The sequence below is a fragment of the Aphelocoma coerulescens genome, unplaced genomic scaffold (assembly GCF_041296385.1).
Source record: "Aphelocoma coerulescens isolate FSJ_1873_10779 unplaced genomic scaffold, UR_Acoe_1.0 HiC_scaffold_99, whole genome shotgun sequence".
Lineage (NCBI taxonomy): Eukaryota > Metazoa > Chordata > Aves > Passeriformes > Corvidae > Aphelocoma > Aphelocoma coerulescens.
This window is the reverse complement of record NW_027184079.1, coordinates 691567-705378: the sequence shown is the minus strand read 5'-3', so window position 1 is coordinate 705378 and position 13812 is coordinate 691567. Positions and strand designations below refer to the sequence as shown.

Sequence of the window (13812 nt, the reverse complement as noted above, 5' to 3'; positions counted from 1 at the left end):
CTCCTATTTTGTAGGACTACTTCTGATAGAGATCTTACTGATTTTACTAGGCCATCAATTGCTTGTTCTATTCGGCTTAGATCTTCATCTACTGAGACCCTTAGTGCTCTTAACTCTTTTTGCTGGGTGACTAAGGATGCTATTCCAGTTCCTGCCCCAACTCCTCCTATAGTGAGAAGGGTTGCTATGGTTAATGCAGTAAAAGGTTCTCTTTTTACTAGGTGATGATCTGCTGTGGTGTGTTGTTGGTACATGTATTCACTAGGATGATACGTGATTCGAGGTATGATGGACACTTGAATACAATAATCGTGGGTGTAATTAAATAGTTTGAGCGAAAGGCAGGGTGTGATTCCTATATTGTTACACACCCATTTAGTATTTGCGGCTGGGAGCAACCAATCTGCAGGTTTTTCATCTTCTTTAGGTGATATCTTTACCTCACACAAATGTTCTTTATGTTTTGGAATGTTTCCTATACATCTTCCTTTCCCAGTTACTTGAGACAAAGTCAGTCCTTGAATTGATTCTTTTCTCTGTTTCCAAAGACATTGTGCTGGGTTTGTGCCGTTAATTCTTCTAGCCTTTGCAGTCACACCTATTCCTTCATAAAAAGGCGGCCTGATGTTGTAACATAACCAGCATTCCTTAGTTAGCTCTGGATTGGTCTTATTTATTACACCATAACTAGCTTGCATGATCTTTCATAGAGCACTATATTCTAAATTTGTTTTAACATCAGTTGGATTCTCGCTCTGGGGAGTGATTGTTATACTACCAACCTGCTGAGTTTTGTTTATATTGCTTATTTCCTCTAGTTCCCCTAGACCCTGGTTTGGTCTAACTAGTTCTGGATCAGGGGGTGCGTGTTCTTTCTTAATCATTATTAGGTTTCCTCTATCTTTCCCGGGTTCCCAGTGTCTGATTCCCCAGATTTTCCCCAGTAACCAATCCGGATTAGTGGGTTGCATTATATTTATATATATAAAGGAACAGGTCCCCATATATGTCGTCTCTCTAGAAGGTCCTCTTCGTGGCTTAGTGCACCCTACGGGCCCGAACCCAGCTTTCAGAAATTTGTCTGGTCCCCCTCCCGGGATCCAGTCGGAGGCTATTGTCTCGCACCCCCAATATCCACAGAAATATTCTCCTGGATAATTACAGTATGATTTCCCTCGATTAGCGGTTGGACACATATAAAATCCTGTTAGGTTTAGTTCTTTTCCACAGTGTTCAATAGCTGTTAGATCACATAATCCCGCTCGAAAACTTGGTGCCCCTACAGTGGTATTTGTTTGTAGTATCTTATTATCACTTAACCTAACTAATGACCATTTAAAGGGTTCGTGTGGAAAGTGTGTCTCTTCTAAAGTCTCAACCCCGTTCAATTTAATTAAGCAAAGCATGATTAGTAGAAAAATATTACGCTGGGCTAAATGATGGAGTCGATTTGTGGTAATAGTTATTTGGTTACTATAGTTTGGTGGTGTCTTTCCCCCTTTCACATGTCGCGGGTCACACTGAGGCTTTCTAGTCCCACTCCTGAGGCAGTTCCGCAAGCATTGCTCTAGTATCCCAATACAGGGGTTCTTTCCTCCACAGCTTTTTACTCTTCTGCCTCGCTCGTCGACCCGGTTGATTCGGGCCACGAGGGGTACCATCTTCTCGGCAGCAGGAGTATTTTTCAGGAGGTCCTTGGGATCGAGCCTGTCGGGTTTCTTGCCTCTTAATGTAGGAGTTCCAATTACGGTTCTTAACTTCTGGAGCGTTACACTGGACTCCCCTCAGGCGTTTGCGACAAATGCTGTCACAGATGTCAGCTACAAAGGGGGCCGGTAAGTTAAAGTTGTAACAATAATAATGGGGATTAATTCCCTTAAATACTATTTCCCACCATTCACTTGACCCCTTTTTTAGAATTCCTCGTGATACTGCATGTGCTAGAGCCCAATTAGTAAATTGACCTTGAAGCTTCTGGCAGGGGATGCAAACTCCTCTGGGGGGAGTTCCCCTTTCACAATGACTCCACTACTTTTCCCTGCATACTATACATATATAACAAACAAAAGGATAACATCTACAATTAGAATTCCCACACCTTATTCTAACATCATTTTTAAAAATTAGTCCTTCATCTGTATACAGAGGATTGGGTAAATACTCGATTTTGTATTTGCTCATTTACAGTCTTTTCTTTGAATTTTCAATTTTAAGTCTCCAGGAGGACTGGTTACTTGCCACTGGGGGGATGGCTTTTTTACAGGTCCTTTAATTCTGCTTGCATGCGTCTATCCTCTTTCAGCTGTTCTTATTGCTGTTTCTGTAGTAAGTAGAACAAGATAAGGTCCCTCCCATTGTGGGGTTAATGAGGTTTCTTTCTATGATTTGATTAATACCCAATCTCCTAGTTGAATTCGATGTAGTTTAAGTTCTAGCGGGGGCCTTTGAGTTATCATGCCCTTTTTCCATAATTCTTCTCTATATCTCATTAAGGTAATAATGTAATGATTCATGTTTTGGTCTCTTAGATTTGGGTGATCTTGAGGTTCCCCCATATTATAAGGCATTCCATACAGCATCTCAAAAGGGGAGATTTCTATGTCAGATCTTGGTTGAGTCCGTATGTTTAACAAAGCTAATGGTAGACATTTCACCCACGACAACTTGGTTTCAAGCATAAGCTTTGTCAATTGCTTCTTTATTTCTCTATTCATTCTTTCTACTCGTCCTGAACTTTGGGGATGCCAGGGGGTATGATATTCCCACTTTATTCCCATAATTCCCATTACTTCTTTGATGATTTTAGATACAAAGTGGGGTCCTCGGTCGGAGTCAATAGTCTCAATTATTCCATATCTAGGGATAATATTTTCTAATAGAACTTTGACCACTGTCTGTGCTGTTGCCCTTGCTGTGGGAAATGCTTTGACAAAATGCGTTAGATGGTCTACTATAACTAATAAGTATTTACTTCTTCTTACTTTGGGCAATTCGGTGAAATCTAGTTGTATGTTAGCAAAGGGCCTGTGTGCTAGTGGTCTCCCTCCCAATGGGCGTTCTCTTAAATAAGCCTTATTCACTTTAAGGCAAGTTATGCAGCCTTTAACAATTTGTTTTGCCAAATTATATATTCTAATACACATATACTTAGCGGCAAACTGGTCTGCTAGTGCTTGTGTTCCCCAATGAGTTTGGCTATGTATCCTTTGTAAAATTTCCACTGCTATTGATTTAGGTAGTACTACTCTTCCATCTGGGAGTTTCCATTCTCCTTCTGAATTTTCTTTTAGCCCCATTTGTGATAGTTTCTCTTTTTCTTGTTCTGTAAAACTATAAATGCACCTAGTTTTATTGGGGAATTTCTCCTTTGGTTGGTTCTTATCCTGAACTTGTCGTATAACCAAAAGTGCTGCCCTTTTTGCTTCTTGGTCTGCTGCGTTATTACCTCTACTTCTAAAATCTATTCCTTTCTGGTGACCTCTGAGATGTACTACAGCAATTCTTCTAGGCTCCCGTAAGGCCTGGAGTAGCTGTCTTATTAGCTCCTGATGGACTAAGTCTTTCCCTTGAGAGTTTATTAACCCTCGTTCTTCCCATATTTTCCCAAATGTATGTACCACTCCATATGCATATTTGGAGTCTGTATATATTGTCCCTGTTTTATTTTTCAGCAATCTCAGAGCTCGTAAGACTGCATACAATTCACAAGCTTGAGCTGACCAGGATCTACTTAGAGGTCCTGACTCTAAGACTTCTGACCCTTCCTCTTTAATGATTGCATAGCCAGATACTCTCTTTCCCTCTATTACCCGAGATGATCCGTCTACAAACAGCTTCTCCCCTTCTTCTAATTCTTCTTCTTCTAAGTCCGGTCGGATTTTGGTTTGTTCTTCTATAGTTAACATGCAATCATGGGCTAATTTATTCTCATTTGGTTCTCCGTATAAGAACTGGGCCGGATTTTGTAGTGTAGTGACCTCTAGTGTTAGCTTTGGGGAATCTAATAAGATCCCTTCATACTTTAAAAGTCTCGAATCTGTTATCCATTTTTCAGCTTTTTGTTGCAATATTCCCCTAATGTTATGTGGAGATAATACCTTGAGTTTCCCATTAAAAGTTATTTTACGTGCTTCTTCTACTAAGAGAGCACAGGCTACCACTGCCTGTAGGCATGTAGGCCATCCCTTGCTTACTGGATCTAATAGCTTTGACAAATATCCTACCGGTTTCTTTCTCCCAGCCCAATCTTGAGTTAATACTCCATATGCTGTCTCATTTTCAATGTTTACAAATAGATAAAATGGTCTTTTTAAATCAGGTAAACTTAGTACTGGAGCATTAATTAAATCTTGTTGCAGTTGTTTTAAATTCCTCTCATCCTCTCTGCTCCATTTCAATAACCCATCATGACTGAGCTTGTTATACAGAAATTTGACCTTGGTACTATAATTATCAATCCATTGTCTACAGTAGCCTACTAATCCTAGCAATTGCCTTACTTGTCTCTTGCTCCTTGGTGGTGGGAGTGAGAGGATTCCTTTCACTCTTTCGGGGTCTATTTTCTTCTCTCCTTTACTCAAATAATGGCCTAAATATTTTACTTCTTCTTTTACAAACTGTAATTTTGCCTTTGATACTTTTAGTCCCTTCAAGCTTAGAAAGTTTAACAGTTTAATGCTCTCCTCCCGAACTTCTTCTTCTTTTCTTCCTGCAATCAGGAGGTCATCCACATACTGAATCAAAGTAATGTTTTCTCTTGTTTGATATTCTTGGAGGATTTGTTCTAATGCTTGTCTAAATAAATTTGGTGATTCTGTGAACCCTTGTGGCAGCACGGTCCACCGCAACTGTTGTCGCCTATGAGTATCTGGGTCCTCCCATTCAAAGGCAAAATAATCTCTACTATTTTCGTCTAAGGGGCAGGCCCAAAATGCATCTTTTAGATCAATTACACTATACCAGTGATTTTCTGGCCCTAGTCTACTTAATAGGGTGTATGGGTTAGCAACCACCGGGAACCGGGCCACTGTCCTCTTATTAATTTCTCTTAAATCATGCACTAATCGATAGGATCAATCTGGTTTCTTTACTGGTAAAATGGGTGTATTAAAAGGGGACATACAGGGCTCTAGGAGTCCCTTGCTTATTAGTCTGTCTATTTCAGGCTTTAGTCCTCGTTTCCCTTCTGGGGATATGGGATACTGCTTGATCCTTATTGGAATTTCTGGATCTTTTATGGTTACGGAGAAGGGCGGAATGTTCAGTTGGCCCACACTGTCAGGTGTGTACTATACCTCGGGGTTAATCTTCTCTTCATCCTCTACTCTAAGGGGGCATAGTTTGATTTTCAATTCTTTATTAATTACCTCTAGGTTTATCCCCAATTCTACTATGAGATCTCTACCCATGAGGTTATACTCTGCTTCTGGTGCCAACAAAAGGCTTCCTATTCCTAATTTTGATTCGGTTTCTATTAGGACATCTTTAATAACAGGGACTTCAAAAGGTTCACCCTTGGCACCCACTACAAGGGCGGTGTCTCGGGAGACTTTACACCCAGATGGTAAAACTTGGATAGTTGATCTTTCTGCTCCCGTATCTACCAGGAATTCAAATTCCTGGCATTGGGGACCGACTTTTATTTTTATCAAGGGCTCTGGATGTTTCTTGGTCCCCAGTAAGTAGAGCCCCTGACCCCTCTAATCTTCTTTAAACATCTTTTCATCTCTTATCCTCTTTCTGCAATCCCTTCTGATGTGTCTCTTCTCCCCACAATAAAAACATACGACTGCTTCCCTCCTTTCTACCCTCTGATTTCCCTCTGTGTTCCTAGGGGCCTTTCTGGGCATCTGCCCCATTCGGCGGGGAGAGTCTTGTTTTCTGCTTTCCCTTACTGCTGCCACCATCATTCTGACTTGTCTCTTGTGATTCTCTTCATCCCTCCTGACATATACTTTCTGTGCTTCCCTCAACAATTCATCTAATCCTCTCTCCTGCCAATTTTCTAGTTTTTCTAGCTTCTTCCTGATGTCATCCTATGATTTGGCTACAAATTGAGTTTTCAGAAGTGCCTGACCCAACTGTGTATCTGGGTCCAGGCCTGAATACAGCTGTAGATTCTTTCTTACTCTTTCTAGCCAATTTGTTGGAGTTTCCTCCTTTCTCTGCCTCTCATTAAAGGCCTTATTTATGTTTTGTCTTCTTGGTACTGCCTCTCGGACCCCTTGTATAACTATTGTCCTTAAGTCCTGCATATGAGTTCTGTGTGCTGGATCCTGATGATCCCAATTAGGGTTTTGTAAAGGCCATTTGATATCTGCCTGTGGGCCCTGAGCATGTTGGGCATCCCAAATTCGCATTCCCGCTCGCCTAATCATGTTCTTTTCTTCTGCAGTAAAAAGAATATTTAGAATTGACTGCAGCTCATCCCAGGTGTATATATTAGGGCCTAAAAATTGATCTAGCTTCTCTGCAACTCCCAGGGGGTCTTCTAATAGGTTCCCCATTTTCTTCTTAAAGTCCCGCACATCTCCAGAGCTAAGGGGAACTGAAATAAAGCCAATTCCTGGTTGGGGTCCCCCCATAGGCATTTCTCTTAATGGATAAAGGTTATGACGTCTAGCTCTGCTCCTTGTCATTGGTCCCTCCCGTTCAGGTTCAGGATTCCCTTCTTCTTCCTCTAGGGGCTGCTCAGGGAGTGGGAGTGGGGGTGCCTGTGGGGCCTGCGGAGGTATATAGGGGGGTGGAATCATCGGAACTTCCTCTTTCTTTTTATCTTTTCTTCTTACCCCTGAGTCTTCAGATTTTTCCTTTAAAGTAAACAGGAGTGCCCCAGGGGTCTCTATCCATATTTTTGCATATTCACTCTCTTCTTGACTAAAAGGAGTTTTGGTTTCTACCCATAAATTCAAATCCTGTCTCACCCAGTCCTCGTAGGACCCAAATATAGGCCAAAATACGTTTCGTGATATCTGCTTTCCTCCCCAGACCTCTATGCAATAATAAATCATCTTGGCCTTATCTTTATTCTGTGTACTCGAATAATGCCTCTAATTATTCAATAAAAGCCCTAACGGACTATCCTCAGGTACTGGGGGAAACCTTATGGAACTAGAGGGCTTGCTTTTCCCCTGTCCCATCCTCTGGAGTGCCTTCAGGCGTTCTGTGTGTGGAATCACTCGCTTCCCCTGGTTCGTGGCCCACGCCCTCGCGGGCAATGGGAGCCGCACTACTGAGGGTCCACACTCGCTTGGGGAGTCCGGCTGCCGGCCCCCCTCTCACACACCACACTCGCCACACTCCAGGATACCCGACCCCGACCGAACGGATCCCTTTTCCGCAAATACTCACGCTTCCAGCGTCTTCGTCCGGACCTCTGTGCACAAAGTTTATGGGGTCGACCGGTTCCCTTTGCTTAATGCCTTGAGTTTAGGTTCGTCGGTGGGAGCGAGGTAAAGACTGAAGATACCGAGGCCACCAGAGGTGGGGCACCTCCCCGATATCTCTGTCTTACCGTACCATTCCCATCCGAGTCACGGCACCAAATTGTGATTGATGGAGGCAGACAAAGAGGTTTAATTAAATTAGAGAATTTATTAATTACAGCAAGCAAGGCATAAGCAAAATCAGCGCTGGGCGACAGGGGAGTCCCCGCTCCACCGAATTGCCGCAGGGGTTTGCAAATTTCAGTCCTTCTTTTATGCAGGATCGTTTCCTGTTAACTCTTCTTTAAGGGAGTACTCTGCGCATGTGTGAACTTGTTGCTAGGGGGTCGTTTTCTGCCTTCTGGTGGTCGATGGCTGAAGGCTAGTAGTCTTCTTCAGGTGCCCTCTGGGTGACCTTTTCCATATTTGGTCAGTTAGTATCCCCTGCTTTTCTTCTTGGAGCTTAAACAATAGTACACTTACAGCACTTACAACCTTTACATATAGATTTGTTAAGACATTTCCTGTTATGTACATTGTGGCCTGTGTCAGCTCTTTTCAATGAACAAAATACCCTCATTTATTACATTAAGACCTGGAAATGAAGACAGTCTCCAAGCTATTAACACCTCAAATTGTTCATTGGGAGCAATCTGATGACCAGGGAAATATAGCTACTCCCATACTGTTTTCCATCTTGTCTTCTCTTCTAGCCTCATTCCCTGCTTTTGTTGGTTCAAATTCACAAACGGGGGCTACCGTTTCCATTGGCTCTACTGGACCATGGAATGTTACAGACCACCTGAGGAGGAGGGCCAGAGCCTCACATCTGTCAGTAGCTCCAAGGACGAAGAGGATTCCCAGAGCCCCTGTTTCAGCTGCAGCCACGGTCAATGGAGCTGCAGCCAGACGAGTCAGCTCACATGGTGGTGCAAGGCTTCTCCAGCGTTCGGCAGGTGAGGTCCCCACCAAGGGCTGAGCCTGGGGAACCATCAGATCCCCTCCCCTGGGCTTGTTCCACAGTCCCTTGACATTTGCCTGAGGGAATGAGCAGGGGCCTTCAAGAAACTGGCTTAAGGCCACACGTTTCCATGGCAGCACCAGTTGCTTTCCTTGCTGGCCACCATCAGGCCAGCTACGGCTTTATCGTGATTTCACATCTACCAAAACCCAGTGCTGATCCCAAAATAGGGGTGGAAGGAAATACTGCTCTTTTGGGCAAACAGTGTTGCATGCTGAGTCAGCAAGGAAAGACAGAGAAATAAGTTACACTTAGACTAGGAGCCCAAGAAGAAAGTGAATTAAACAAGTGCCAAGTGGTTTATCTGGGGTATGCACAGAGTAAGACAAAAGCTGTGTGAGAAGGGAGGGAGGGTCTCCCAAGTGCCTTTTGTGGCTGTTGGGGTGCAGTGTTAGAGACAATTGAGTGCAGAATAAATAAGCTGGAAGAAAAGGGGGCAGTGACCATAACTCTGGGGCAGGAATAGGGCCCGTGGTGGGTGGTGAGCCAATTTGCTGGATGCCAGCAGCCACTGGTGACAAGTGTCTCTTGCAGGCAGGAGGTGCAGGATTACGTGCTGTGTGAAGCCACCATTGGGGAAAGCACAACCGCAGAGCCAATAACAGAAACAGTCCTTACTTGTGAGTTTATTGATCTCTCTATAGAAGTATCAGCCAAAGAATTCCCTTTCTGAGTGGAGAAGGTAAGTCTCTGGACTGCAACCTGGCATTTAACAGCACAGCTGAGGAGGGTGTGTGCTTGTGTTAAAGCCCCTCTTTTTACCCTTCCTGAGGCACTTTGTAAAGTGAGTGAGGATGCTTTTAGAGATGAGACTGGTGTTTAACTTCCCCAAAGTAAAATTGCAGTAACAGCTGCACTGCCAAGGGGGATCGTGGCCACTTACAGAGAAATACCAGTTTCTCTGCTCACTATAAAGGGAGATTTTTGAAGATCCTCTAAGGCAGGGTGATGTCTAAACACTGATACTGTAGGGAAGCTGGGGAAAATGGGAATTCCTGTGAATTCCTCAGGCTTACAAGGAAAAACCCATCATCTCCTGTGTCTCTTTGCTTTCTCTGCTGTTGGCATGAATGCTTTATGGTATAGCTATATGGTATAGCTCTGTGCCCCCAATCCTCACCTGCCTCAAAGGACCCCCAGACATCCTGCAGCTGCAGTGATGATAACACTGGGGCAGAGCAGGTGCCCTTTAGTCTCTGGATCCCAACTCCTGCATCATCTTTCCCTCTCCTGCAAGTTGTCTGAAAAAGAGATGTTTCATTATTTGGTTTCTGTAGTTTCAGGCCTCTCCTCTGGTTCCCAGGCTTCCACTGAATCACAGAATCCCTTGAACAGGCAGTTCAGATGTAATTAGAAGCTTTTCAGCTCTCCCTGATTCTGCCTGGCTTCTGCTCAATGCCACACACATTGATTTATCACATACTATAGCACAGCACCTGTTTGGTATCAGTACATCCAGAACTAGTTTCCCAAACTCTCTGGTTTCTTTAAACCATGCAGGAAGCCCAGCACAATGCATAGACAGGAAAGAAGAGCCTAGGCTGATCAGAGCTTTGAAGCCACAGACACCTTGTCCCTGTAGCAAGGGCAGCAGGACACATGTTGCAGATGAACTGCTTTTATGAGGCTGCTAGAGCCAATAAGGTTGTAAGAAATGACTGTACGTGAGTGAAGATCATCTAGTGCTGTTCTGCTCAATAGAGAGACAAAACTAGAGACAAATGCTCTGGATTCCCTTTCTGCTTTAGATCTTGTTCAAGCAGCTGCCTCCTCTCAGGGGCCTATTCCCTCATCTGTATGTGGGAGTGTTTCCCTGTCCCCCAGAGGATGCTGTGGTTTCTAAACATGAAAAGCATCTGCTATAAAGAAAAATCTCCTGGAAGGGTAGAAGCAAATAGAAAGGGTAATAGAGATGGATGAACTTCTGGGGCTGAAAAATGTGAAATGCAGCAGAAGCAGGAGGAGGTCTGTGGCCACTTGAGGTTGTTTTTCCTTGTCTCCCTCCCTTGCTGGACAGGAGGTGCTATGAGCATTCAGGGATTCTTTGTTGGCATAGCAAAGTCTCCAGAAGGCAGCTGGGGAGAAATACCACTCCTTCCACCCAGTGTTCTAAAGCTCTGGGCTACATGGTACAACAAAGTTATCAAGAGTTGCTCTGTTACATAACACAACTCCCGAATGTGAGATGGGGTTAGAGGCTGGTAACACCAGGGGGGTTCCCTTGGAGTCCCTAGGGATCACTTTCTCTGCCGCTCCTTCCTCGGCAGCGGGGGTCTCCTCATGCTCTTTCCCTGCCCCAGTGTGGGAGGCTGAGCCTGCTGGAGCGTGTCTATCTGCCGTAGAGTCTCTTTCAGCATCTGTGCATCCCTGCACAGCTCCTTTAGATGCTGCTGTCCCCTAAATCCAGGCAGACCGGGCTGCATTTGCCTGCTGCCAGTGTGAGGGGAAGAAAGAGCAAGAGTTCATTAGGGCTTGACCTGAAATGATGTTTTGGCGTTTCTGCTTCTTCTCACAGCTTTGGCAGGTGAGCAGCATCTCTGTCCCTGCCGCCTGCTGGCCCTTGGAATGCACACATGAGCCCAGGTATCACTTCTGGTGAACCCAAGTGGCCGCGTCAGTTTGAAAGGGCGGCTGTTGTTTCACTGTTACCTTTCTAGGCTGGTTACAGCTCCTCCTGCCTGTACTACAGCCTGTGCTTGAAGACACAGAACTACCGTCCTGGAGAAAAGGCATCAAAAGCTTGACAAAGGCTGAAGAGAACACTCTGATTACCCCTTTTCCCAAGAGGGTTCTTTAGCTGAAGTTGCTAAACAGGACCAGACTTGACACCCCGGCATGGGTTTGTGGTTGTTTTATTTCTCGAGCCCTCAGTCCTGCATGGGACTCGGTAATCGGGTGCTGCAGAGGCTCTGGCAAGGCATCAAAGACGCCTGCCCCGCACCCAAGGGTGGCGCAAGATCTCCTCCAGCGCTGGCCTGTCCGCAGGGTGCTTGGACAAACACCAGCGGATCAGATGTTGGCACTCTGGGGAGAGAAACCAGAAAGCGCCGGTCACTTGCAGAAGGCTCCTGCCCAGCTGCTCCCGGCGCCTCCAGGGCCCGGGCTATGCTGCGTGTGCTCAGAGCTGTGCCAGCCTCCCGGCTGACTCTGCCCTTTGCGGGACAGTGGCACGGCAGGACACGCGCCACCTCCTTCAGCCAAGCAGGCCACACCGACCACGTCGTCACGGGCTGCCTCCTGCGGCCAGCTCTTGAGGGCAGATGGGCCTCCCGCGCAGCTGCGTGAGGGCCACGCTGGGCTGCGCGGTGCCATCTGCCAAAGCCTGCCTTCTTGAGGCCAGACACCAACCTGGAGAGACCTGCTGCCAGAAGAAGAGCTGCCCCGACACGATGTCACGGTCCTCCTGGAAGGGCATGTTCCCGCAGACCATGACGTACAGCAGCACACCCAGGGACCAGATGGTTGCCGAATGGCCGTGGTAGCAGCCAAGGCAGATCCACTCGGGTGGGCTGTACATGTGTGTTCCTAGGGGAGACAGGTGGCGCTGTCCAGGTGCAGGCTGCTGGCTTCCAGAGCCTGGTGCCAGCCTCCTGGTGGAAGCAGGGGCTGCACCGGTGGCCACAACTTCCCCCCGAGGCCACCGGGCATTCCCCAGCCAATTGGCCAAAGCCAAGAAACCGTTCTGCAAGGCAAACAAGGCCAGCGGAGCAGCCCAAGCCCTTGCGGGCCTGCCAAGCCGAGCAGCCGGGGCCTGGCTTTGTGGGCAGGGCTGGCAGCTGGCTCCTGGGGCACAGCATCTGCCCCGTGCCAAAGGGCAGGCGGCAGCCGGCTGAATGCCGCAGCCCACAGCCCAGGAGGGAATGGGGCCGTGCAGTGCCTGGCACTGGGAGCAGGGCCTGGCCTGTGGGCTCACCGGCAAATCGCGTGAAGGCCTGCTCCTGGAGGAAGGTGCCGCAACCGAAGTCGATGAGCTTCAGGTCGCCGCTCTCCGGGTCCACGAGGAGATTCTCTGGCTTGATGTCCCGGTGCAGGACGCCGCAGGCGGTGCAGTGCCGCACGGCCTCCAGCACCTGGCAGAAAAGCCAGCGCGCCATCTCCTCGCACAGGAACCCCTGCTCCAGCAGGAAGGCCAGGAGATCCTGCGATGGCTCCGGACGCTCCATCACCAGCAGGAAGCTGTCAGGCAGCTCAAACCAGTCGAGGAGCTGGATGATGTTGTGGCAGCCAGAGCCCACCTTCTCCATGAGCACGATCTCCATGGGAACACGGGTGCCGTCGGGCTGTGAGGAGGAGACAGTGCCTCCAGCAGGCCTGATACTGCCCTGTGGCTCCGCTGCCTCGTGCCTGGGATGCCCCAGTGCCCCCTTGGGCAGCCTCCCTGGTGCTTGGGCTTCCTCCCGCCCAGGGGATGCTTCGGGGGTGCCCCCCTGCCCGGCCCCATCACCAGTGTTTGGCATCCCCGGGCCCGCGATGCTCCGGCTCGCACGCTGAGCCCACGCCCGCTCCCCCCGCCCTGCGCCGCCTCCCGCCCTGGGGCCCCGGCCTTATCCCTGCCCGCCACGCCCCGCTCTGTCGCGGTGGCCCCGCTCACTCACCAGCTCGTACCACCGCAGGACGCTCTCCCGGGCCACGCGTTTGATGGCCACCTGCAAGCCCACGAGAGACGGGGCTGAGCTCAAGCCCTGCCCCGCCCCGCCCCTGGCCCTCCTCCCGCGCCCCGCCGTCTCGGCCACTTTACCGGACTCCCGTCTGAGAGGCGGATGCCCGAGAAAACGGTGCCGAAGCCACCGCTGCCCAGCTGAGGGCCCAGCTGGTACAGCTCCTGCAGCTTCTTCTTTTGCCCTGCGACCGAGACCGAGCCATCAGCCTTGCGCCCAGGGCCCCCCCGGCCAAGTGCCCGCGAGTAAAGCGAGTCGAGCCACCGCGGGCCACGTTGCTCTGACCTGCTTCCTGCTGCGCGCCGGGCAGCGGCCACCGCCTTGCAGCCGTCGGGCAGGGGAGCGGCAGAGCTGGGGCAGGGGAGCGCGCAGAGGCGGCTGCAGGAGCCGGAGGGCAGCGGGGCAGGGCGTCACCGTCGCTGTCCCCGGCGTCGTGGGCTGGACTCTGCTGTTGAGGACTGCCGGGGCTACAGCCCGAGGACTCGCACAGGGGGGTGTCAGGAGCAGCTGCAAACCAGGGAGGGGTTTTTTGAAGCCGTGGCATCAGAAGCACTGGAAACAGCCAGAGACTCTGCTGCTCTCAAGGGCCCTGGCCTGGCCTGTGGATGCCCCTCAAGAGCCCCGAGGGAGCCTCAGACAGCTCCTCAGAAGATCTCACCTGCTACCAGAAAGGCCTTCCTGGTAGTCGGTGGCCGTCTTGGAGCAGCTT

General features: G+C 48.5%; 1 protein-coding gene across 1 annotated transcript; it reads right to left on the bottom strand.

The window, feature by feature from the left end:
* Positions 1-11365: 11365 nt before the first annotated feature.
* LOC138102676 (serine/threonine-protein kinase pim-1-like) lies at positions 11366-13077 on the bottom strand. The gene is made up of 4 exons (XM_069000392.1): positions 13041-13077; positions 12359-12725; positions 11794-11970; positions 11366-11469 (listed from the first exon to the last, which is right to left on the bottom strand). The coding sequence occupies exons 2-4, from the start codon at positions 12702-12704 to the stop codon at positions 11366-11368; spliced, it is 627 nt and encodes a 208-aa protein (XP_068856493.1). The 5' UTR covers positions 12705-12725; positions 13041-13077.
* Positions 13078-13812: the final 735 nt, after the last annotated feature.

What these genes read in the sequence shown, in the direction of transcription:
- LOC138102676 (XM_069000392.1), bottom strand. Translation starts at nt 12,704, where the DNA reads ATGGAGATCGTGCTCATGGAGAAGGTGGGCTCTGGCTGCCACAACATC. An exon ending in GGCCTTCACGCGATTTGCCG is followed by an intron (nt 11,971 to 12,358) that starts GTGAGCCCACAG and finishes TGTCTCCCCTAG; the next exon opens with GAACACACATGTACAGCCCA. An exon ending in CTGGCAGCAGGTCTCTCCAG is followed by an intron (nt 11,470 to 11,793) that starts GTTGGTGTCTGG and finishes TTCTCTCCCCAG; the next exon opens with AGTGCCAACATCTGATCCGC.